Source organism: Oncorhynchus masou, chromosome 12 (genome assembly GCF_036934945.1).
Source record: "Oncorhynchus masou masou isolate Uvic2021 chromosome 12, UVic_Omas_1.1, whole genome shotgun sequence".
Classification (NCBI taxonomy): domain Eukaryota; kingdom Metazoa; phylum Chordata; class Actinopteri; order Salmoniformes; family Salmonidae; genus Oncorhynchus; species Oncorhynchus masou.
The window spans coordinates 53,024,174-53,051,250 of NC_088223.1; the positions used below are offsets into that span (position 1 = coordinate 53,024,174).

The 27,077-nt window shown below is 44.5% G+C and overlaps 1 protein-coding gene across 5 annotated transcripts in view; it reads left to right on the plus strand.

The window, feature by feature from the left end:
* The window catches only part of LOC135550386 (kelch-like protein 13), a 91,120-nt gene extending 65,200 nt beyond the window's left edge, over positions 1–25,920 (plus strand). For all 5 annotated transcript variants that reach the window (XM_064981130.1, XM_064981131.1, XM_064981134.1 and 2 more), the window contains 4 exons: positions 6,179–6,375; positions 6,729–7,524; positions 18,022–18,135; positions 24,874–25,920. In XM_064981130.1, the coding sequence (XP_064837202.1) occupies positions 6,179–6,375; positions 6,729–7,524; positions 18,022–18,135; positions 24,874–25,361 (1,595 nt within the window). In that variant the 3' untranslated portion in view covers positions 25,362–25,920. The remainder of the gene's footprint in view (positions 1–6,178; positions 6,376–6,728; positions 7,525–18,021; positions 18,136–24,873) is intronic.
* Positions 25,921–27,077: the final 1,157 nt, after the last annotated feature.

Genomic DNA, 27,077 nt, shown 5'->3' on the forward strand with positions numbered 1-27,077 from the left:
ACAGAACATGGCCAAGATGTTCAAATGTTCATAAATGACCAGCATGGTTGAATAATAATAAGGCAGAAAAGTTGAAACTGGAGCAGCAGCACGGCCAGGTGGACTGGGGACAGCAAGGAGTCATCATATCAGGTAGTCCTGTGGGGCATGGTCCTAGGGCTCAGGTCCTCCGAGAGAGAGAAGGAGAGAATTAGAGAACGCACACTTAGATTCACACAGGACACCGAATTGGACAGGAGAAGTACTCCAGATATAACAAACTGACCCCAGCCCCCCGACACATAAACTACTGCAGCATAAATACTGGAGGCTGAGACAGGAGGGGTCAGGAGACACTGTGGCCCCATCCGAGGACACCCCCGGACAGGGCCAAACAGGAAGGATATAACCCCACCCACTTTGCCAAAGCACAGCCCCCACACCACTAGAGGGATATCTTAAACCACCAACTTACCATCCTGAGACAAAGCTGAGTATAGCCCGCAAAGATCTCCACCCAAGGGGGGGTGCCAACCCAGACAGGATGACCACATCAGTGAATCAACCCACTCAGGTGACGCACCCCCTCCAGGGACGGCATGAGAGAGCCCCAGTAAGCCAGTGACTCAGTCCCTGTAATAGGGTTAGAGGCAGAGAATCCCAGTGGAAAGAGGAGAACCGGCCAGGCAGAGACAGCAAGGGTGGTTCGTTGCTCCAGAGCCTTTCCGTTCACGTTCCCACTCCTGGGCTAGACTACACTCAATCATATGACCCACTGAAGAGATGAGTCTTCAGTAAAGACTTAAAGGTTGAGACCGAGTTTGCGTCTCTGACATGGGTAGGCAGACCGTTCCATAAAAATGGAGCTCTATAGGAGAAAGCCCTGCCTCCAGCTGTTTGCTTAGAAATTCTAGGGACAATTAGGAGGCCTGCGTCTTGTGACCGTAGCGTACGTGTAGGTATGTACGGCAGGACCAAATCAGAGAGATAGGTAGGAGCAAGCCCATGTAATGCTTTGTAGGTTAGCAGTAAAACATTGAAATCAGCCCTTGCTTTGACAGGAAGCCAGTGTAGGGAGGCTAGCACTGGAGTAATATGATCAATTTTTTTGGTTCTAGTCAGGATTCTATCAGCCGTATTTAGCACTAACTGAAGTTTATTTAGTGCTTTATCCGGGTAGCCGGAAAGTAGAGCATTGCAGTAGTCTAACCTAGAAGTGACAAAAGCATGGATTAATTTTTCTGCGTCAGTTTTGGACAGAAAGTTTCAGATTTTTGCAATGTTACGTAGATGGAAAAAAGCTGTCCTTGAAATGGTCTTGATATGTTCTTCAAAAGAGAGATCAGGGTCCAGAGTAACGCCGAGGTCCTTCACAGTTTTATTTGAGACGACTGTACAACCATTAAGATTAATTGTCAGATTCAACAGAAGATCTCTTTGTTTCTTGGGACTTAGAACAAGCATCTCTGTTTTGTCCGAGTTTAAAAGTAGAACGTTTGCAGCCATCCACTTCCTTATGTCTGAAACACATGCTTCTAGCAAGGGCAATTTTGGGGCTTCACCATGTTTCATTGAAATGTACAGCTGTGTGTCATCCGCATAGCAGTGAAAGTTAACATTATGCTTTCGAATAACATCCCCAAGAGGTAAAATATATAGTGAAAACAATAGTGGTCCTAAAATGGAACCTTGAGGAACACCGAAATTTACAGTTGATTTGTCAGAGGACAAAACATTCACAGAGACAAACTGACATCTTTCTGACAGATAAGATCTAAACCAGGCCAGAACTTGTCCGTGTAGACCAATTTGGGTTTCCAATCTCTCCAAAAGAATGTGGTGATCGATGGTATCAAAAGCAGCACTAAGGTCTAGGAGCACGAGGACAGATGCAGAGCCTCGGTCCGATGCCATTAAAATTAACAATCCACATTTTGTTTCTACTCATGTTGCTTTCTTTCTACCTTCTGAAAATACCTCCTCTATTGTGACAACTGATGCTTCCTCTTCTTTAGTGTCAAAATAAGTATGTAACTATTTTGACAGTCACTGATTCACAAGTAATTTTACATTTCCCGAACAACCCTATATCAGTGGTAGTTAAGGGCGCTGTACTGCAGCGCCAGCTGTGCCCTCAAAGACTCTGGGTTCGCGCCCAGGCTCCGTCATAACCAGCCGCGACCAGTAGGTCCGGGGGGCGACGCACAATTGGCCTAGCGTCGTCCGGGTTAGGGAGGGTTTGGCCGGTAGGGATATCCTTTTCTCATCGCACACCAGCGACTCCTGTGGCAGGCCGGGCGCAGTGCGTGCTAACCAAGGTGGCCAGGTGCACGGTGTTTCCTCCGACACATTGGTGCGGCTGGCTTCCGGGTTGGATGTGCGCTGTGTTAAGAAGCAGTGCGGCTTGGTTGGGTTGTGTATCTGAGGACGCATGACTTTCAACCTTAGTCTCTCCCGAGCCCGTACGGGAGTTGTAGCGATGAGACAAGATAGTAGCTACTAAAACAATTGGATACCACGAAATTGGGGAGAAAAAGGGGTAAAAGAAAAAAAATATTTTAAAAAATTGCGCACTGTGCCCAGCTTGGCGCGTTGTTCCTGATTTTGCACATCTGCGCGGCACCTTTAGCATGCTAAAATGGCTTGCATGATACTGGGCTTTTAAAGTTGATGTAATTTGTTAGGTTATTGTTATCTACGGTGCCTTCAAAAAGTATTAATACCCCTTGACTTATTCCACATTTTAATGCGTTACAGCCTGAATTCAGATTGACACAATACCCCATAATGACAGTGAAAACATGTTTTTAGAAATGTCTGCATATGTATTGAAAATGAAACGGACATAATCAATTTACATAAGTATTCACACCCTTGAGTTCAATACATGCTAGAATCACCTTTGGCAGTGATTGTACCTGTGAGTCTTTTTGAGTAAGTCTCTAAGAGCTTTCCACACCTGAATTGTTTTCAAAATTCTTCAAGCTGTCAAATTGGTTCTTAGTCATTGCTAGACAACAATTTTCAGGTCTTGCCACAGATTGTCAAGTAGATTAAAGTCAAAATGGTGACTTGGTCACTCAGAAACATTCAGTCTTCTTGGTATGCAACTCCAGTGTAGATTCGACCTTGTGTTTTAGGTTACTGTCCTGTAGAAAGATGAATTCTCCCAGTGTCTGGTGGAAAGCAGACTTAATCAGGTTTTCCTCTAGGATTTTTCCTGTGCTTAGCTCCAATCCGTTTATTTTTTATCCTGATAAACTCCCCAGTCCTTAACGATTACAAGCATACCCATAACATCAAATAAAATCAAAATCAAATTTTATTTGTCACATACACATGGTTAGCAGATGTTAATGCGAGTGTAGCGAAATGCTTGTGCTTCTAGTTCCGACAATGCAGTAATAACCAACAAGTAATCTAACAAACAATTCCTAATCTACTGTCTTATACACAGTGTAAGGGGATAAAGAATTTGTACATAAGGATATATGAGTGAGTGATGGCACAGAGCAGCATAGGCAAGATACAGTAGATGGTATCGAGTACAGTATGTACATGTGAGATGAATATGTAAACAAAGTGGCATAGTTAAAGTGGCTAGTGATACATGTATTACATAAGGATGCAGTCGATGATATAGAGTACAGAATATAGGTATGCATATGAGATGAATAATGTAGGGTAAGTAAGGTAGCATTGTTTAAAGTGGCTAGTGATATATTTACAACATTTCCCATCAATTCCCATTAATAAAGTGGCTGGAGTTGAGCCAGTGTCAGTGTGTAGGCAGCAGCCACTCAATGTTAGTGGTGGCTGTTTAACAGTCTGATGGCCTTGAGATAGAAGCTGTTTTTCAGTCTCTCGGTCCCAGCTTTGATGCACCTGTACTGACCTCGCCTTCTGGATGATAGCGGGGTGAACAGGCAGTGGCTCGGGTGGTAGATGTCCTTGATGATCTTTATGGCCTTCCTGTAACATCGGGTGGTGTAGGTGTCCTGGAGGGCAGGTAGTTTGCCCCCGATGATGCGTTGTGCAGACCTCACTACCCTCTGGAGAGCCTTACGGTTGAGGGCGGAGCAGTTGCCGTACCAGGCGGTGATACAGCCCGCCAGGATGCTCTCGATTGTGCCTCTGTAGAAGTTTGTGAGTGCTTTTGGTGACAAGCCGAATTTCTTCAGCCTCCTGCGCAACATGATGCAGCCACCACTATGCTTGAAAATATGGAGACTGGTACTCAGTAATGTGATGTATTGGATTTGCCCCAAACATTACACTTTGTATTCAGGACAAAAAGTGAATTGCTTTGCCACAATTTTTGCAGTATAATATTAGTGCCTTGATGCAAACAGGATGCATTTTTATTCTGTACAGGCTTCCTTCTTTTCACATTGTTAATTAGGTTAGTATTATGGAGTACCTACAATGTTGTTGATCCATCCTCAGTTTTCGCCTATCACAGCCATTAAACTGTTTCAAAGTGAAAAGAAGGAAGCCTGTACAGAATAAAAATGCATCCTGTTAGCAACAAGGTAAATCCAGTACAACACATGACTGAGTACCATTCTCCATATTTTCAAGCGTAGTGGTGGCTTACATCATGTTATGGATATGCTTTTAATCGTTAAGGACATGATGAAATCTCTGAGCAGTTTCCTTCCTCTCCAGCAACTGAATTAGGAAGGACGCCTGTATCTTTGTAGTGACTGGGTGTATTGATACACCATCCAAAGTGTAATTAATAACTTCACCATGCTCAAAGGGATATACAATATATCAATACAATATATTTTTTACCCATCTACCAATAGGTGCCCTTTGTGAGGGTTGTATTTAAAATCCACTGATGCAGCTTAGAGAGATAATTGTATGTGTGAGGTACAGAGATGAGGTAGTCATTCAAAAATCTTGTTAACCTCTCTGGTATATGTGGGACGGTAGCGTACCACCTCGCCAACAGCCAGTGAAATTGCAGGGCGCCAAATTCAAAACATCAGAAATCACATAATTAAAAATCCTCAAACATACAAGTATTTTACACTATTTTAAAGATAAACCTGTTGTAAATCCAGTCACAGTGTCCGATTTCAAAAAGGCTTCACGACAAAAGCACACTAAACGATTGTTAGGTCAGCACCTAGTCACAGAAAAACACAGCCATTTTCCAGCCAAAGAGAGGAGTCACAAAATCAGAAATAGAGATAAAATTAATCACTAACCTTTGATGATCTTCATCAGATGACACTCATAGGACTTCATGTTAAACAATACATGTATGTTTTGTTCGATAAAGTTCATATTTATATAAAAAAATCTGTTTACATTAGCTCGTTATGTTCAGTAGTTCCAAAACATCCGGTGATTTTGCAGAGAGCCACATCAATTTACAGAAATACTCATAATAAACATTGCTAAAAGATACAAGTGTTATGCATGGAATTTTAGATCTACTTCTCCTTAATGCAACCGCTGTGTCAGATTTCGAAAAAGCAAACCATGCAATAATCTGAGTACGGCGCTCAGACACAAAAACAAGACATGCAGATACCCGCCATGTCGTGGAGTCAACAGAAGTCAGAAATAGCATTATAAATATTCCCTTACCTTTGATGATCTTCATCAGAATGCACTCCCAGGAATCCCAGTTCCACAATAAATGTTTGTATTGTTCGATAAAGTCCATAATTTATGTCCAAATAACTCATTTTTGTTTGCGCGTTTAGTACCCAAATTCATGAGGCACAGGCAAGTCCAGGCAAAAGTTCAGATGAAAAGTCATATTAAAGGCACTGTCAAAATTGTGCTTTACTTAAAAGTAAGCTACCAGAGACAACTGTCATTTGAATTGTAGTCACTACAATCTGATAGCGGTAGTGGGGTGGTAGATGCTTAGCCTCCCTTACGGCTCAGATCAGGTGCCTAAATAGTATACACAATAGACATACATCATTTAAACACACACACAGAGAAGTCAGCTCAGAGAGGCCCAGCTCATGAGCTCGAATTTAGAATGGGAAAAATAATGTGTTTATGCAAACAAATCGAATCGCACATAACAATTTCTCAACTATAATGTATCGTTCCTGCATCTTATCGGAGCCCATGTATCTAGATACGTATCAAATCATCTTGAAAGGGATAGATGCACATCCCTACTTTATGTAATATGTTTAGTCTTTTCTCTCTCCTCATCACTCAGGTGGAATGAAGGAACAGGATTTAATGTGCATCAAACTTCATGGTGTCAACCGTATAGGCTTGAAGAAGATCATAGACTTCATCTACACGGCCAAGCTGTCTCTCAACATGGAGAATCTGCAGGACACACTGGAGGCAGCCAGCTTCCTCCAGATCCTACCTGTGCTCGACTTCTGCAAGGTCTTTCTCATATCTGGGGTAAGGAGCCTAACACAGCCTGCTCATACAGCCTGCTCATCCCCCCCCCTCCCCCCGCTTACTTTAATGTCTACATTTGGACTTGATCTGGGATAAAAACACTGGGGCCATACTTGTTAACTTTTGCTAAGACCTGAGGTTTATAATACCTGGTCTAAAATGGCGTGTTCACCTAAAAAAGGTTTTATTTTTATATTTTTATAATCCGCTACTTTGTCACATTTGCCCTATTTTGCTTGTGGGGACCTGCAGTGGAGCTTTTTATTTTATTTTAGACCACGGGTCTAAGCAAAAGTTGGTGTGTGATTACGAGTGGTTGCTTCTCACTGCTTTCCCTTTCTCCTTGGCTGCAGGTGTCCTTGGATAACTGTGTAGAGGTGGGGCGCATCGCTAACGCATACAACCTCACGGAGGTAGACAAATACGTCAACAACTTCATCCTCAAGAACTTCCCCTCGCTGCTGGGTACGGGGGACTTTGTCAAGCTGCCCTTTGAGCGGCTGGCCTTCGTTCTGTCCAGTAACAGTCTGAAGCACTGCAGCGAGCTGGACCTGTTCAAGGCTGCATGCCGCTGGCTCCGCTATGAGGACGGACGCATGGACCACGCCCCCAAGCTCATGAAGAACATCCGCTTCCCCCTCATGAACCCCCAGGAGCTCATCAACCACGTGCAAACGGTGGACTTTATGCGCACCGACAACACCTGCGTCAACCTCCTCTTGGAGGCCAGTAACTACCAGATGATGCCCTACATGCAGCCAGTCATGCAGTCAGAGAGAACGGCCATCCGCTCAGACAGCGGCCACCTGGTCACCCTGGGCGGCGTCCTGCGCCAGCAGCTGGTGGTCAGTAAGGAGCTGCGCCTGTTTGACGAGAAGGCCCACGAGTGGAAGGCGCTGGCGCCAATGGACGCACCGCGCTACCAGCACGGCATCGCCGTCATCGGAAACTTCCTCTACGTGGTGGGGGGCCAGAGCAACTACGACACCAAAGGCAAGACGGCGGTGGACACGGTGTTCCGGTACGATCCGCGCTACAATAAGTGGATGCAGGTAGCGTGCCTTAACGAGAAACGCACCTTCTTCCACCTCAGCGCTCTCAAAGGACACCTCTACGCTGTGGGCGGCCGCAACGCTGCGGGGGAGCTGGGTGAGTTTAAATGATTACGCACAGCTTATTACTCTGCTTTTAGTCCTGCTCTAATGCTGCAACATACACTACATGGCTGAAAGTATGTGGACACCTGCTCGTCGAACATCTCATTCCAAAATCATGGGTATTAATATGGAAGTGGTCCCCTCTTTGCTGCCGTAACAGCCTCCACTCTTCTGGGAAGGCTTTCCACTAGATATTGGAACATTGCTGCTGGGACTTGCTTCCATTTCAGCCAAAAGAGTGTTAGTGAGGTTGGGCATTGATGTTGGGCGATTAGGCCTGGCTCACAGTTGGGGTTCCAATTCATCCCAAAGGTGTTTGAGGGAGTTGAGGTCAAGGCTTTGTGCAGGCCAGTCAAGTTCTTCCTCACCGATCTCGACAAACCATTTCTGTATGGACCTTGCTTTGTGCACGCTGGGCATTGTCATGCTGAAACAGGAAAGTGCCTTTCCCAAACTGTTGCCACAAAGATGGAAGCACAGAATCATTTAGAATGTCATTGTATGCTGTAGCGTTAATATTTCCCTTCCCTGGAATGAAGGGGCATCGACCGAACAATATAAAACAGCCCCAGACAATTATTCCTCCTCAACTAAATTGTACAGTTGGCACTATGCATTTGGGGAGATTGTGTTCTCCTGGCCAGTGGCGACATGGGCAGCTGCTCAGGGCGGCATCTTGCCGAGGGCGGCACGGGGTGCCTGTACAAAAAAATGGTGATATTTGCGCGACCGGTTTTCTATCGCTCATTTGCACGTCACGATATCATGTCACCATATGGGACTGTGGGTCAATTAACCTTGTCAGAGTGGGTGCCCTGATTTTAGTTTGTGAGCTTGGCAGGCTACTGTCTGGGTAGGTCTCCCACTCAGAAGTACGAGATGGGGAGGGAGGCGGGGGTAGGTTGACCTCAGGTCTCCCTACTGGAAGCCCGAGGTAGGGTAGAGTTGGGCGAATCTATCAAATACCGCACCTCTAACTTTGTACAGTACTAATGCAATTAGTAAAATCAGCCACACTACGAAATGCTACCAAATAAACCACAGTTCATTCGTAATACTGTGAATATATCAAAAATATCAGCAAAAATAGAAACGTCCTCTCACTGTCAACTGCGTTTATTTTCAGCAAACTTAACATTTGTATGAACATAACAAGATTCAACAACTGAGACATAAACTGAACAAGTACCACAGACGTGACTAACAGAAGTGGAATAATGTGTCCCTGAACAAAGTGTGGGTCAAAATCAAAAGTAACAGTCAGTATCTGGTGTGGCCACCAGCTGCATTAAGTACTGCAGTGCATCTCCTCTTCGTGGACTGCACCAGATTCACCAATTCTTGCAGTGAGATGTTACCCCACTCTTCCACCAAGGCACCTGCAAGTTCCTAGACATTTCTGGGGGGAATGGCCCTCACCCTCACCCTCTGATCCAACAGGTCCAAGATGTGCTCAAGTGGATTGAGATCCAGGCTCTTTGCTGGCCATGGCAGAATACTGACATTCCTGATTGCAGGAAATCACGCACAGAACGAGCTGCATGGCTGGTGGCATTGTCATGCTGGAGGGTCATGTCAGGTTGAGCCTGCAGGAAGGGTACCACATGAGGGAGGAGGATGTCTTCCCTGTAACGCACAGCGTTGAGATTTCCTGCAATGACACCAAGCTCTGTCCGATGATGCTGTGACACACCGCCCCAGACCATGCCGGACCCTCCACCTCCAAATCGATCGTGCTCCAGAGTACAGGCCTCGGTGTAACGTTCATTCCTTCAATAAACGGGAATCTGACCATCATCCATGCTGAGACAAAACCGCGACTCGTCAGTGAAGAGCACTTTTTTCCTGTCCTGTCTGGTCCAGCGACGGTGGGTTTGTGCCCATAGGCGACGTTGTTGCCTGTGATGCCTGGTGAGGACCTGCCTTACAACAGGCATACAAGCCCTCAGCCCAGCCTCTCGCAGCCTATTGCAGACAGTCTGAGCACTGATGGACGGATTGTGCGTTCCTGGTGTAACTCGGACCGTTGTTGTTGCCACCCTGTACCTATCCCGCAGGTGTGATGTTTGGATGTACAGATCCTGTGCAGGTGTTTTTACCCGTGGTCTGCCACTGCAAAGACGATCAGCTGTCCATCCTGTCTCCCTGTAGCACTGTCTTAGGTGTCTCATAGTACGGACATTGCAATTTATTGCCCTGGCCACATCTGCCTCCTTGCAGCATGCCAAAGGCACGTTCACACAGATGAGCAGGGACCCTGGGCATCTTTCTTTTGGTGTTTTTCAGAGTCAGTAGAAAGGCCTCTTTAGTGTCCTAAGTTTTCATAACTGTGACCTTAATTGCCTACCGTCTGTAAGCTGTTTGTGTCTTAATGACCGTTCCACAGGTGCATGTTCATTAATTGTTTATGGTACATAGAACAAGCATGGGAAACAGTGTTTAAACCTTTTACAATGAATAGAAAGACAGGGTCCTGAAAAAGGTATGTTAACTTTTTGCTGAGTTCATTTTGATATTTAAATAGTTCTTTTGTGTTATGAATATTTATTTGTGTTCCAAATGTCTGAATAAAAATTACAGTTAGTGCGGAATGGTGCTTTTGGGGGGGGGGGGGGTTCGCCCAGGGAGCCACACAAGCTAGAACCGCCACTGCTCCTGGCATCCACCGAACTCAGATTTGTCCGTCGGACTGCCAGATGATGAAGCGTGATTCATCACTACAGAGAAGGCGTTTCCACTGCTGGCGAGCTTTACACCACTCCAGCCAACACTTGGCATTCCGCATTGTGATCTTAGGCTTGTGTGCGGCTGCTCAGCCATGGAGCTTCATGAAATGGATTTCCAAGTAATAGTTATTGTGCTGACGTTGCTTCCAGAGGCAGTTTGGAACTCGATAGTGAGGTTGTAACCGAGGTCAGACAATTTTTACACATTGCGCGCTTTAGCACTCGGCGGTCCCGTTCTGTGAGCTTGTGTTACCTTACCTGAGCCATTGTTGCTCCTAGATGTTTCCACTTCACAATAACATCACTTACAGATGACTGGGGCAGCTCTAGTAGGGCAGAAATTTGACAAACTGACTTGTTGGAAAGGCGGCATCCTATGACGATGCCACGTTGAAAGTCACTGAGCTCTTCATTAAGCCCATTCTACTGCCAATTTTTGTCTTTGGAGATTGCATGGCTGTGTGCTCGATTTTATACACCTGTCAGCAACGGTTGTGGCTGAAACAGCCAACTCCACATACTTCTGTATGGGTGTCTGGGTATGTTCGGAAAGGACATTTCATTGGAAATGGTCATAGGCAAGCACAAGGTGCACACTGTAACAATGTAGCATTGTATCAGCATAGATGCCAACCAATTCACAGCAAAATGGTGTAGCACAGGTGCACATGTGGCATGGCTGTGTGATTATGATTATAGCCCTGGACCAGAGTGTAGTATGAGATGAGGGAGGACCAGCTGCAGCCAGACCCTGTGAACATCAGCAGCAGAAGCAACAACAGGAAGAGGAGAGGAGAAAGGGGAGGTAGTCAGAGCCAGGGAGACGGGCAAGTGGAATGTTTGTAAGTAGCATTCCAGAACACTGAGCTGATGTCAGTGCCCAGCCCAGCACCTAGTCAGCACCTAATTGCAGAGTGCAGACCACAGAGTGGTGCCACCCTCTAATTGTAGAGCCCATGGGACAGGCTGGCCAGGTCATGCTATCCGCTCTTCTCCTCTGGGCTCTGGTCTGTAATTACCACAGTGGGTGTGGCTTCTCATGGCCCACCTGCGTGTGTGTGTGTGTGTGCACTAGTTCACTCTGAACGGGTAGAATGGATATTCACTCAACTCACCCATGGTGCATTTCCTTGAGGATTTACACCAGTGCTTTACCGAAAGTCTTCAGAGTTTAGTGTTTCCACCTCCACGGCCTGGATCCTGGGACTCACTGTGTCATAGCCTCAGTGGACCTGCTCTGACTTGGCGTCAAAGTAAGACCGCTGGGGCTTTTTGATAGAACCTGACCAATTTATCCGTTAACCTACTTTTCGGGTTGCACTTACATAACAATGACTAACTGTGAACACGGGTTTACGTCTTCGATGGTTAACATCTCACAAAGCAACAGGTTTGATTATGCAGAGGTTGTTGATTCTGCTCTTCACAAGTCCTCAGTGTCTACCTATGAAACACCCATTTCCCAGGGGTGTATACTAGTGAAAAGCAGCACCAGTCTCCTGTGCTGGTCACTGCCTGTTATCCTCCGGAAGCCAGTCTGCCACTCAGACATTCTATCAATTGTTTCAGACGCAGCACAGATTTGAGCTTTTTGTACATCCTTATGATGTAACCATGCGGAGCAAAGAGAGTTTTGAAACCTCGATTTGTGACAGGTTCTGTCATCTTATTTGAAAAGATTTAAAGAACTTAAAAGGCTCCCCCCTCGGTCAGGGCTGTGACACACACAAACATATGTGTTAAACCAAAGTTATGATGGATGACATGGTTATATTTGCAGGTTAATACTGTTAATACCTCTATGGCCACTCTCAATAACTGTCCTTGTGGAAGCTTGTCATATTAATCCAATCTACTAGGACAGCCAGAGTACAAACATGGGAGGAACAATGACAGCACTGCTTTCTCTGTTTCAATAATGTAGGAAGCTCTTGTAAATATAGCAGCATGCAACCAAAGCTCTTGAGCACTCATTTGCATTTATACCTTAAAGCACCAAGCACTCTGGAGACGAGTGCAAATGTACTTGGTAGCGAGACAGACCTATTATTTAATGTATTAGGTTTGGTTATTTTTCAGAATGCATTCTTGCACGTCATCAGTTATTGTTTAGTGGGGGATAGAGAAAAAACAGCAGACTCATTTCTGTTGTTCTAAAGAATCACTAATGCCTGCTGCTGCTATTTTAGTCTCCCAGTAAAATTCCTTAAAATATATTTGTTCTTCTTAGAATGAGTTGGACTGTTAATAAGGCCTAGGTTGCCTCCCCTTTGACAAGTTCTCACATCAAATATCTGTGACGTGAGAACGATGAAACGTGATGTAGGTCTAATGTGAACGCTATGGCCCTACGCTGTTGATGCTTTCAATTGGAGTACATCCATTTGGTTCACTGGGACTTCTATGTCAGAGCTGTAGCCAGAGCTCTTTCTATTTGGGCCTGGATTAGACCCAAAGTAAGCCCATATTGAGTCTCAGCCAGGAATTAGTCTATTTGTGCCAACATGGTGCTGATTTTACTCTTGGGATCTGTTTACTCTCACATTCGGCACACAAAGCACATCAGTGAAGAGAGTGGAGGGTCCAGGAAGATCCTCTTGACTATGATATAATCAGAGCATTAGGAGATCACCTATGGAGACCTAGGGCCCTCACGAACAATGGGCCATTTGCCACAGGCAGGAACACACACTCACTAACTGGGTAAACCTATCAATACTGCGAGGTCAGGGTTATTGCCTCTTGTGACCAGGAAATAGGTTGATTGAGTGTTTGACCTCATTGCCTGGACAGCCCAGTTTCTCCTTTAGGCTACATTATGATTTCTAACTGACATATGCAGACTCCTCTACCAGTCCGCCTGTGTGCCAGCCAGCTTGAGAAATCAGCTTTTAACTCTGTCTGGAAACATGATTGGACAAATCTTTTTCTGACCTAACAAATCGAGTGCCCAGACAGTGTAGAGTGAACATCCCAGTCTGGCCCTCAGGCTAGCCTACACCATCACTGAATAATTCTAAGTGCCTTTTGCCCTCAGTGTCAAGTGTGAGGAAGTTTGCTGTGTTTTTGGTGACAAACCAAATTTCTTCAGCCTCCTGAGGTTGAAGAGGCGCTGTTGCTCCGCCTTCACCACGCTGTCCATTTCAGTTCATCCGTGATGTGTATGCCGAGGAACTTAACTTTCCACCTTCTCCACCACTGTCCCTTCGATGTGGATGGGGGGTGCTCCCTCTGCTGTTTCCTGAAGTCCACTATCATCTCCTGTGTTTTGTTGAGTGTGAGGTTATTTTCCTGACACCACACTCCTAGGGCCCTCACCTCCTCCCTGTAGGCCGTCTCGTCATTATTGGTAATCAAGCCTACCACTGCAGTGTCGTCTGCAAACTTGATGATTGAATTGGAAGCGGGCATGGCCACGCAGTCATGGGTGAACAGGGAGTACAGGAGAGGGCTGAGAGCGCACCCTTGTGGGGCCCCAGTGTTGAGGATCAGTAAATAAATTAACAACAAACTTTCAGCATAGAGAAGGTCATTAACTTCTTGATGCACCCATCCCTTAGCTCGTTGTTAATCCACCTGGCGTGTCAGATTTCAAAAAGGCTTTTCGATGAAAGCATACCAAGCGTTTATGTAAGGACATCTCTCTCAGCAGACGAAACATTACAAACAGCTAGCAGCCAAGTAGTGTCGTGTCTTTGGCTATGCCGGATTAATTGATATGACATGCTATTCTATAAAATAATTTCTACGTAATTAATATTACCTGATTGAGCTAATCATGTAAATGTAATTAACTAGAGAGTCGGGGCACCAAAAAATAATATTTATAGAGCTGTTATCTTCCGAATAAACTCTTAAAGACCTAGTAATATTTTACATCACTAGCAGTCAATATTAATCGTCACCTTAAATTGGTCTCATCTGAAAGTTGTAAATTCTTGGTTATCTTCACGAACCCTGGCTAACAAGTTGAATCAGCAATACAAAATTGGGGTTAATTATTTATTTACTAAATACCTAACTAATCACACAGAATTACACGTACACATAATTAATCATAACTTGATTACAAATTACGTCATAAAGGAAAACGGCCCTAGCGGGCGGAACAGATATGACAGCTTGTTACACAAAAGAAAAGGGCTGGGTTTGAGTGAAAGAGCGGGAAGACTGAGTAACAAAGGAAGAAGCTGTGCTATCGTAAATAGAGTATCTTATGCATTCTAAATTACCGCCCATTTGGTAAAGGAAAATGCAATAAATATTTACTCTGAGCTGCGCTTCAGTAGGTTGTTGGTAGATGGAAGGCCGTGTTGCCAAACCGAGTCCTTTGTCCTTTGAAGAATGTCTCTGGTGGTCAATTGGATACGTTGTAGTAACATCGTTGTGTGATAGACGGGATACTCTTGTCTGTTCCTTCCTAACCCTCGTTTGCAGCTGCTGTTGCTAACTCAAGGGCTAGGAGGTATCACTTCTGTAGTGAATAAGAGTTCAAAATTCATACCATTCCCAACCAAAGCTCACGCTGATGTTGGCTTCGTTCTGTAGTTATTATCTGAACCCTTCTGACATCAGATCGTCGTCCTCACATCCTCGGAACAGGAGGTTACATTGTCGTCAAGGCTTTATATAGTGGAGCGAGAAGGGTGTGTCTGAAAAGTTTTATAACCCCTGTCACTTCACAGGGGTGGGCCACTGATTGAGCAGAGCCCTAACCTTATGAAAACCCAAATCTCACATTTTAGAAGCTAAAATCACATTTCATCCCATCACAAATAATTTCATATTCAATCATTTAAATTGAACAACAATTCCATGTGAATCCGATAACTCTGATGTGTAGACTTTCCATTGTAGAGTTTGTCATCTTATCATTGATGAGAATGTTTCAGATGACAACCGAACTGACATGATATTCATTAAGTACCACCGCATATGTTCAATTGTTCAGATTACCAGAATATAGTTCATTTTCCCCCACCTTCTGATGTTCCCAGAATCTCTGTTAACCAAGGGGTTTTCAAATGTAACATCAGTAGGGTAGAGAGAGGAAAAAGGGGAGGAAGAGGTATTTATGACTGTCATAAACCTACCCCCAGGCCAACGTCATGACAGTAGATTGGTCACGAAAGTCAGAAAAGCAATAAAATGAATCGCTTACCTTTGATCTTCGGATGTTTGCACTCACGAGACTCCCAGTTACACAATAAATGTTCCTTTTGTTCCATAAAGATTATTTTTATATCCAAAATACCTTCATTTGGTTGGCGCGTTATGTTCAGAAATCCACAGGCTCGAGCGGTCACGACGGAGCAGACGTAAATTCCAAATAGTATCCGTAAAGTTTGTAGAAACATGTCAAACGTTTTTTATAATCAATCCTCAGGTTGTTTTTGCAATATATAATCGCTTCTTCAATAGGAGAGAGAGAGAAAATGTCTGCCCCAAGCTGTTGCGCATGCAAAACACTGCTGTCACCCAGCCATACAATGACGCGATGTGATCTTTCTCGCTCATTTTTCAAAATAAAAGCCTGAAACGATGTCTAAAAAATGTTCACAACATGTGGAAGCCATAGGAAAAGGAATCTGGTTGATATCCCTTTAAAATGGAGCGACGGCAGGCAATGGAGCAGAGAGCTTTCAGGAAAAACAGCACATCCGGGTTGGATTTTCCTCAGGTTTTCGCCTGCAATATCAGTTCTGTTATACTCACAGACAATATTTTGACCGTTTTGGAAACTTTAAAGTGGTTATATCCTAATCTGACAATTATATGCATATTCTAGATTCTGGGCCTGAGAAATGGGCAGTTTCATTTGGGTACGTTTTTCATCCAAACATCAAAATACTGCCCCCTACACTCAACAGGTTAAACATGCACAATACTTACACAAATGACTGATGATTGGCTGAGAGAAATTTATTTTAAAAAGCTTGTGGGAGCTGTTTTGTTAGACTTCAGTGCGGATTATGACATTATCGATTTAAAGTATGCTGCTTGAAAACGTAGATGTTATGGCTTTACACCCCCTGCTATGTTGTGGATTACCTGTCTAACAGAACACAGAGGGTATTCTTTAATGGTAGACTCTCCAACAGAATCAGGAATTCCCCTGGGTAGCTATCTAGGCACCTTAGTTTTTTCAATCTTTACTAATGACCTGGCTCTGAGGAAAGCCTGTGTGTCTATGTATGCGGATGACTCAACACTATACGCATCAGCTACTACACCGAGTTAAATTACCGCAACACTTAACAAAGAGCTGCAGTCAGTTTCAGAATGGGTGGCAGGGAATTAGTTCTAAATATTTCAAAAACTATAACCATTTGGGATAAATCATTCACTAAACCCTAAACCTCAACTAAATTTTGTAATGAATAATGTGGAAATTGAGCAAGTTGGGGAGACTAAACTGTTTAGAGTAACACTGGATTGTAAACTGTTATGGTCAAAACATATTGATGCATCAGTAGCTAAGATGGGGAGAGGTCTGGCCATAATAAAGCGCTGCTCTGCCTTAACAACAATATCAACAAGGCACGTCCTGCAGGCTCTAATTTTGTCGCACCTAGACTACTGCCCAGACGTGTGGTCAGGTGCCACAAAGATGGACTTGGGGAAATTACATCTGGCCCTTAAATGTTTACGTAGAGCTAACATTAATCATATGCATGCCAATCACTCATGGCTCAAAGTAGAGGAGAAATTGACTTCAACACGATTTGTTTTTGTAAGTACTGACGTTGAATGCCCGAGCTGTCTGTTTAAACTACCAGCACACAGCTCGAACACCCATGTATAGCCCACAAGACATGCCACCAGAGGTCTCTTCACAGTCCAGAATAGACTATGGGAGGTGCACAATACTACACAGAGCCATGGCGACATGGAACTCTATTATCCATAAAGTACCTCACACAAGCATTAAAATCAAATGTAAAAAAATGTATATATAGATACACTACATGGCTAAAAGTATGTGGACACTTGCTCGTCGAACATCTCATTCCAAAATCATGGGCATTAATATGGAGTTGGTCCCCCCTTTGCTGCCATAACAGCCTCCACTCTTCTGGGAAGGCTTTCCACTAGATGTTGGAACATTGCTGCGGGTAGTTGCTTCCATTCAGCCATGAGCATTAGTGAAAATTGCATTCCAGGTGACTAACTCATAAAGCTTGTTGAGAGAATGCCAAGAGTGTGCAAAGCTGTCATCGAGGCAAAGGGTGGCTACTTTGAAGAATCTCAAGTATAAAATATATTTTGATTTGTTTAACAATTTTTGGTTACTACATGATTCCATATGTTATTTCATAGTTTTCTAAAATGTAGAAAATAGTAAAAAATAAAGAAAAACCCTTGAATGAGTAGGTGTGTCCAAATGTTTTAATATTGTGTGTTACTGCCTTAGTTTTTATACGTTGCTACTAGTTCTTGCTGGATCCCTGGAAGAGCTAATGGGGATCCATAATACAAAAATATTGCTACCGTATAGGCCTTAATTGTGTAATGGGGAGTGAATATGCCCCAGAACCTCTCTAGTCTGTGTGTAGACTAGAGTTACTGCAGTGAGCACTGAAGGGCTTGGGAGTGGAGTGGTGGTTGGTGGGGGGGATCTCTATTTACGTCTCTAGTTCAGCAGCTCCCACACTGAGACCCTCCAAGGCCTCATTTGCAGCTGTTTGTTTTCCTTAGTTCTCTCTTGACCTACTTTCTCCTCAATACTGTTTTTTTCTGCTCTCTCTTTCTCCCCCATGCAGCCACGGTGGAGTGCTACAACCCGAGGACAAACGAGTGGACGTACGTCGCCAAAATGAACGAGCCACACTACGGCCATGCAGGGACGGTGTACGGCGGTTACATGTATATTTCGGGTACGTACATGGCTCCAAATCAAGTTACTAATGCCAGTGGGTAGTTTAGTCCTATTAGATCCAGGGCTTGGAGGGAGGCTCTTTTCCCATTTGACTGTACTTATATTTTAGAGCCACTGACTGTACCAGATGGCAGTGCTCTCTTTGAGAGAGTGACTGGTGTCCTACAAGATAGATGTGTGGGTTTTCTGTGGGTGACTAAAGCCTCACATGTTTGACAGTCACGCTTCCTAATCGTTTCAGTCCCACATTAGCCATAAGATGGAGCAGAGAGTGGGCCATCCGTCCGTCGCCAAACAGCGGGCTGTGATGTCAGTAAAGCATCCTTCATTACAAGGTCATACAGTGGAGTCCTGCAGACCCTGCTCCTTCTCACCCCTCCCTCCCTCCTATATCACATCACTGGAGTCCAGTTCTCTGTGCTATTTCGGGGTGGGGGGTATTGTAAAGATGGTTGGAAGTAGTGATTGTGTGGTAGACTTGGGTGCGACTAATCCCCTGTCTCTCTGTAGGAGTCAGCCCAGTGCTTGTTCACTTCATAGGATTGAAAACAAATCCTGCCTTATGGAGATGTGTGACTAATACAAAGTGATGCTGTACAGAGAGAAAGAGAGGGAGGGAGTGAGAAGAAAAGAGGGAGGGGTTGATGACTGTGCAGGAGGTGCAGCTCCAACACACAGGTGAGGTTATGTTAATCTCCCGCGGCCTCTGGGCACGGTGTTAATAAGCATAACAAAGACACCTCATAGCCTACTACTAACATCTTAACCCTCCTTCACCCAGTGGCACCTCACCTGCTCTGATCCAGCCTCAGACTCCAGTAGAAGAACAACATGGGCCTGGTGGCTATAGCTTTGGCATTTTAGCTTCCTGGCTGATGGCGCTTACCGCCTCAACCTTTATGTATTTCTGTCAATGTTTGGCATGTGGCTTATGGTCAGACTGGCACATCTGGGTTCCTTGACTGAGAACATCTCAAGCGGGATAATGGTCCTGGTGTGTTTGAACTATTATCACACCAAAAAGTCAACTTCCCTCCTTGTGACAGAGCATCTCTTAGTGTCATCCTGAGTGGAGTGAGGAGTCTTCACTGCACATGCATCTCTCTAAAATGGCAAGCGTCTGCCTGGAGGCACTGGGCAATGGTTAGGCTTAGATACAGTGCATTCGGAAATTATTCAGACCCCTTGACTTTTTCCACATTTTGTTATGTTACAGCCTTGTTCTATAATTGATTTTTTTTTAAATTCCTCATCAAATCTACGCTCAATACCCTATAATGTTTACCTTCGCAACAATCTGAGGACCTGAGCGCTCTGGTGCAGATTTTCAATGATCTCCCTGTACTTTGCTCTGTTCATCTCCCTCAATCCTGACTAGTCTCCCAGTCCCTGCTGCTGAAAAACATCCCCACAGCATGATGCTGCCAACACCATGCTTCACCGTAGGGATGGTGCCAGGATTCCTCTAGATGTGACGCTTGGCATTGAGGCTAAAGATATCTTGGTTTCATCAGACCAGAGAATAGTCAGAGTCCTTTAGGTGTCTTTTGACAAACTCAAAGTGGGCTGTTATGCCTTTTACTGAGGAATGGCTTCTGTCTGGCCACTACCACAAAGGTCTGATTGGTAGAGTGCTGCAGAGATGGTTGTCCTTCTGGAAGGTTCTTCCATCTCCACAGAGGAACTATGGAGATCTGTCAGAGTGACCATCCGGTTCTTGGTCACCTCCCTGACCAAGGCCCTTCTCCCCTGATTGCTCAGTTTGGCCATGCGGCCAGGTCTAGGAAGAGTCTTGGTGGTTCCAAACTTCTTCAATTTAAGAATTATGGAAGCTGCTGTGTTCTTGGGGGCCTTCAATGCTGCAGAAAAATGTTGGTACCTCAGATCTGTGCCTCGACACAATCCTGTCTTTGATCTCTACAGACAATTCCTTTGACCTCATGGCTTGGTTTTTGCTCTGACATGCACCGTCAACTCTGGGACCTTATATAGACAGGTGTGTGCCTTTCCAAATCATGTCCAATCGATTTAATTTATCACGGGGACTCCAATTAAGTTGTAGAAACCTCTCAAGGATGATCAATGGAAACAGGATGCACCTGAGCTCAATTTCGAGTCTCATAGCAAAGGGTCTGAATACTTATGTAAATTGGGTATTTCTGTTTTTAATTTAATACATTTGCTAACATTTCTAAAAACCTGTTTTCGCTTTGTCATTATTGTGTGTAGATTGATGCGGAGGTTTTATTTTATTTAATCCATTTTAGAATAAGGCTGTAACATAACAACATGTGGAAAAGGGGAAGGTCTCTGAATACTTTCCGAATGTAGTGTGTCTCCACCATTCCAGATAGAGGTCTGTACTGTAAAGCTTATTAATTAAACAAGCTCCCCTCAAGCACCGGGGCAAGCTGCATTCCTACAGGGAAACTGGACACATGCCGAGATTAGCTTTCCTGACAGCCCACATGTTTATAAACTCTCACTAGTGATGGAAGTCGGGTGGAACGGAGACATCATCAGCCAGCGTGTCTCTGTTGGGGATCGGCCCTCCTGCTCCACCCCATGTCTCAGAGGTCACGACCTCACTGTGCAAGGTGGCCCACGTGGGGGTGCAGGCCGTGTCTTGCTGTCATTCCAGATCAGGTGCTGGGCGGTGGCTGTGCTGTCGTGTTGTCTGAAGGCATCCTGTCAGGTGAATGGAGCTGACACATTGAGTCAAGCCACTGGCCATCACAGCTCTGCTCCCACTCCCAGGGGGGGCTCAGACACTCAGCCAGCACGGCTTCACACTACCACTACTGTCACACAACCATGTTGAATGAACACAAGTGTCTCATGGTCAAGCAACAACAAATACGCTCGTTGAGTGACGGGCGGGGCTATGTCTGTGTGAAAAGTGGCATGGAGAGAGGGCGAGAGAGCCTAGAGAGCGATGACTCAAGTAGCGGTTTAAACACTAAAAATGGACGTTACACACGGCATATCACATTTAACAAATCAAACAATAAATACCCTTATACGGTATACCGCCCAGCCCTACTGTACCGGCGTGTTCAAAGTAGGGCTGGGCTTTATACCGTATTTTACGATATACCAGTATTGATGCACGGACCGGTTTGGGTTTTTGCTTTACCTTCCACAATGGCATTTGAATGTTTGGTTTGTTAAATGTGATATGTCGTCTGTAATGTCCATTGCTCTAGTTTACTTAGATACTTGAGTCATCTCTCGCCGCTCTGTCTCTCTCCATGCTGCTTTCCACACAGACCTAGCCCCGCCCATTACTCAAGGAGCGCTTTTTTTGTTCCTCGACCACAAGACAACTTGCGTTCAGTCTGCATGGTCAATGCAGCACGTGCAACAATGTTGATGACACCGATGCAGTTTTCACATTGCTTCTTAATATAAATCAACTAGCGTTCTGTAATTAGTTTGTGTTTCTTACATCTATCTGCCATCAGCTAGTTTGTCTTACCATGTTGGGCTTAAATCTTTTTTCAATGACGGCCTAGGAACAGTGGGTTAACTGCGTTGTTAAGGGGCAGAACGACAGATTTTTACCTTGTCAGCTCGGGGATTTGATCTTGCAACCTTTCAGTTACTAGTCTTATGCTCTAACCACTAGGCTACCTGCCACCCCTATTTTCGTGTCAGACTCTGTATTCAAAGTGCCCACTATTATATTCTAACTAGAATTAGAATAATCATTCTATTTCCAAGTGTTTCACTCTAAATCGCAAGTCTAATTGCAATTGCAACATTTGGTTAAAAATAAGGCCTAGATTGTTTGCCCATATCGTGCAACCCTACGTGGAAATGATATCAAACGAGTGCAATAAATGCAAACATTTATGAAAAGGCTGAAAATTATTTTGCGTTGAATTTGAACAGTATAAAACAATCAGAATGAAGAAAGACCCATTGAAATCACTTAGAATGTATGTGTTGCCACCCTAGGGTCTCACTACTCATAAAGCACATCAACTTTTTATTATCCAAAACATACAATTACCGTCCAGTTTTTAAAAATATCATAATAAGATATTTGGACCATATCACCCAGCCCTAGTTCAAAGACCTTCCTCTTCCGGGGAATGACATTAAAGCTCACATCTGGCCATCCTTTGTAATTTATCATAATTTCTGGAACTTGCTGACCCCTTGGTTTTGTCTAGCTCCTCTGTGTTCCCCTGCCTCGGTTGTTTGGGTCTCATTTGTGCCAGTACTGCACTTCCTCTAAACAGGTCATACATTTTTAGGACGAGTCAAAGCCCCACCATAAAATGATCAATAAATGTGCCAGTGTATGGCAATCATGGTGAGATATTATCTAGCGGGCCAGACAGCGCGACCAATGAGCTCAGGTGCCTTTAAGTGTCTCTGAAAGGACAACCATTTACTGTCTTCAAGGTACAAAAAAAAGATATTGTTAAAGTCTCAAAAATGCTTTCAATTGCCTTTTGACAACTCTTTTGTCTTTGTTCTAAATGAAAGCTACTATCGTTAAACTGAGATCATAAGAGTAACTTAATTAACGGCAGTAATTAATTTAAAAGCTACAATCTATCTGCAATATTAAAGCTGATCTACACCCTAAGAAAGAAAGGAAAGAAACTGAACATGGTGTCTCTGAGATTGTCTTTTGGCAGATATATAGATGGGTTAGCTGACAGTGTCACCAAAGATTCGCACGCTTCAATGGGGCAGAAGTCCGTTAGTTGTTGTGATTCTGGATGGCCAGATAGCTACCAATAATGACAAGAAACTGCCATGTGGGGAAATGTAAGTGACTCGTTTCAGCTAGTTTCATCTTGTTCTTGATACCATGTCTTGTTCTCAGGTGTTTGGACTGATTTCATGTCATCGCTAATATGGCAACAACAACAAAAATGCTAGCTAGCTAACCAACAAATGTAATGATGTATTTGAGAGAGATGTTCTCATTGTACATATTTATTTATGATTTCAACAAAAATTGGAGACCAAATATAGTTTACATGTTAACAATCAAAGCCAACCGTGTCTGTTTTGCCCCATAGTCGCGCACGTGTCGGTTTTGTGGCTATATAACCAACCCGTCTATGGAAACAAAATCTACCCTCTCTCCACATTTGCTGTACAAATATGCAGTTGTGTAAAGTACTTAAGTAAAAAATACTTGAAAGTACTACTTAAGTATTTTTTTGGGATATCTGTACTTAACTTTTTTCACTACATTCCTAAAGCATATTATGTACTTTTTACTCCATACATTTTCCCTGACACCCAGAAGTACACTTTACATTTTGAATGCTTAACAGGACAGGAAAATGGTCTAATTCCTACACTTATCAAGAGAACATCCCTGGTCATTCCTACTGCCTCTGATCTGGCGGAGTCACTAAACACATGCTTCGTTTGTAAATTAAGTCTGAGTGTTGGAGCCCCTATTAAACAAGAAAGTGGTGCCGTCTGGTTTGCTTAATATACAGAATTTGAAATGATTTATACTTTGATACTTAAGTATATTTTAGCAATAGAAGTTACTTTTGATACTTACGTATATTTAAAACCAAGTCATTTTTACTGTGTGACTTTTACTTGAGTCATTTTCTATTAAGGCATCTTTACTTTGACTCAAGTACGACAATTGGGTACTTTTTCCACCACTGCAAATATGTGTCTGCAGTAGACATATCCTTCAGCCATTATAAGCCCTGAAGTTTTCTGGCCAGAGACATCAGTTACTCTAAGCTGCTACTAACCTTGGGCAGTCAGATGCAGCTCAACAAGAAAATAACCACACCCCATATCAAGATGCTATTCTATCAGTGGGTTTGACTTTCTTTCTTGTCTCAGAGAATATTTTAATGACACACACATACTTTAATAAAGATAATGGACTTTTGCCTATGTGTTTAATCTATTGGTGGAGGAGGAGAAGGAGGAGGTTGATGTTATAGACTTCTGATTAGTCTGGGCCACTGATTTAAAACTAGCCCGGTGTAGATTAATGAGGGAGGTAGAACGAAAAAGAAATGGGTAAAGAGAGAGCGAACGGGATCAGTGGGCAGAAGCATTGGAGGGATTCGGGCGCCATTTGGCATGTACTTCAGATCCTCAGTGCGCTGCGTACACTGCACAGCACAGGGAGGGGTGGGCTGCCTGGCTCCCACCCAGATGCATGCTGGGATTGTGTTCCTCTTTATTTTGAGCCTTCCCTGTGGACATGTCCTGTTTTTTTTTCTCCCCACTTTTCCTCAGCTCTGTGTGTCATGTCTATTCCTCATTTTCCACCACTACAGTACCTATGTGTGTACACATGCACTGCAATAGTGTTTTGAATGTGTTACAAATAATAGCATCTATCTTTTATTGCAAGTATGTGGCTGAGAAAATGTGTGCAGTGTATGTTAGTTGTGCTAAGCATGGGGATCATTGTATGTGTGTGTGTTGCTGGGCAGAGCAGGCTGATGTTTCTGAGGAGGGGTTGGGGGGAGTGAACTGGGGGTTCAGGATTACAACATGCTCTGCGTGGCCAGTCGCATTGCTGTGACTGTCATGACAGAACAGGGCCTGGTCAAGGCCGTCCCGACACCCCCATGCTACCCAACGTGGCAGGGCTGAATGTAGGTCGAGGTTGAGTTACCATCCGGTACAGTACCATTGGATCAGTCCGTTAAATGCTTTTGATTAGACCCCAGGGCTGTTTTCAACCTTATTTAACAAGGTCCTGTTTTGTTCTGTGTTGCAGGGGGAATCACTCACGACACGTTTCAGAAAGAGCTGATGTGCTTTGACCCGGATGCAGACAAATGGACTCAGAAAGCTCCCATGACCACGGTGCGTGGCCTGCACTGTATGTGCACGGTGGGCGACCGCCTCTACGTCATCGGGGGGAATCACTTCCGGGGCACCAGCGACTACGACGATGTGCTCAGCTGTGAATACTACTCCCCGGCCCTGGACCTGTGGACGCCCATCGCCGCCATGCTGCGGGGCCAGAGCGATGTGGGCGTGGCCGTGTTCGAAAACAAGATCTACGTGGTGGGTGGCTACTCATGGAACAACCGCTGCATGGTGGAGATAGTGCAGAAGTACGACCCGGAGAAGGACGAGTGGCACAAAGTGTTTGACCTGCCTGAGTCGCTGGGCGGGATCCGAGCCTGCACACTGACCGTGTTTCCCCCAGAGGACATGATGGGCTCCCCCTCCAGAGAGTCACCCCTCTCAGCACCTTGAAGAATGGGGGTGGGGGGGAGTCCACCCCGCTCCGCTCACACCCCCACAACCCCCCACACTCCATAGACATTGTTTGCACTTTTGGACTACATCTGTACTGCATCCCGATACACCCCTTCCTCCCAAAGCTGTGCAGAACCCCCCTCCCTAGTGATGAAATCCACATACCGATATGGTTTGGCAACCTAATTAAATGTTAATGTTGCATATTCGGTATATTTTGGCAGGAAATACCTTGACTTGAAGAGTGACTGAAGAGTGCAATTCAACTTTTCTACCTGATGTCTTTGGAGTTTTACTATGTCCTGTTTCTTTAGACGTGTTCCCGGGTAAAAACCATGCTGTTGATGACCATACTGACGCTCTTAGTCTGTGCCAGGTTAGGGGCAGGTGACCCCCCACAGGGACAAAATATTGGCAGCTGAGCTCCACACAGATATGGTTTTAAACTCAGGGGTCGGCCCTTCACCCCCTCTCTTCTTTCAGTTTCAGTTCTTTCCTGCTATTGCTATGAAACCGTTAACAAAATTGTGTTTTCTAAATTTAATAAACAAGATTTTGGAAAAAAGAATAGTCTCTCCAAAGTATCTTGCTATTTACTTGTTCACATGGTTGATGCATTCTCTTCATATCGAGCTTAATGTCAACTGACGTGAGGTATAAATATCTGTTTTAGAACCTCCTGCAAAGTGTCTTTTCCACATGAAAAAAACACTTTGTTTATTTCTATCTATTTTACTGGTTGAAAGTAATCTCTCACATCATGCATTATGCTGCTTTAGTAGCAGCTGTAACCTCAGACCCCCCTCCCCTCAGCTATTGTTGTCCTCAGAATGAACCATTTTTCCTCTGATTTAAATAGAAAAAGCTTATTGTTCTCAAGAGACATGGGAAGTCAAAACGTAGTGTCCTGCCGTCTCATTCCTAATCATAACCAGTATTCTAATCTACACTGAGCTGACTCCTGCCCGCTGTGCCCAGTGCTTCAGGGCACACCGTTGTCCTCTTCCACTGGCTCCCCTCAACTGGCACACAGACAGACGGTAAGGTCACCCACAACCTGGCCACCTGCGTCTGGCCCATTTAAAACCTCAGTGGCAGCATATGGTGTCCGACACAAACAAATCGGCTACAAACTGGAGCAAGAAAATGAAGATAATGAAATGTAATTTCAGGTGAGTGGATGTTTTTTTTGTTTCTGATGGAGCGTGTAAGGATTCATGATTGTGCATTGAATCATGCAAAAACCATTGTTCATGTAGAAATGTATGACTGAGAACATGTCAGTGCTGTAAGATCCAGTGGTGCCTCGGGCTTGTGCATCTGAGCAGCAGCCTCCAGTGGATGTGCTTCATCTCCACTGCCTACCCTCGTCCTGTTCGCTCATGCCTCCATCTCCTGAACCTCCAAGCCAGTAGTGTGCTCGGCTGTTTTAACACAACCTCCAGTTTGAGGGCAGGCGACTGGGAGCCCTGCGGGACCACGGGAAGGTGCTGGTGCTGCCGGGGACGAGGAGAGATGACAGGGGAAGGAGGTCTGAGGAAAAGTGATGGGGGACTGGAGGGATTGGCCTTCCTGATAGATGTTGTTTCTGCTTATCGACAGCTGCACTCTGAATACTCATATGGGACTCTTCGAGCTGAAGCGCCGGCAGTTGTTCACAGAGAGATGTCAATAGGGCCATTGCCTGTCGTCTTTACTCAGGAATTATGTGCT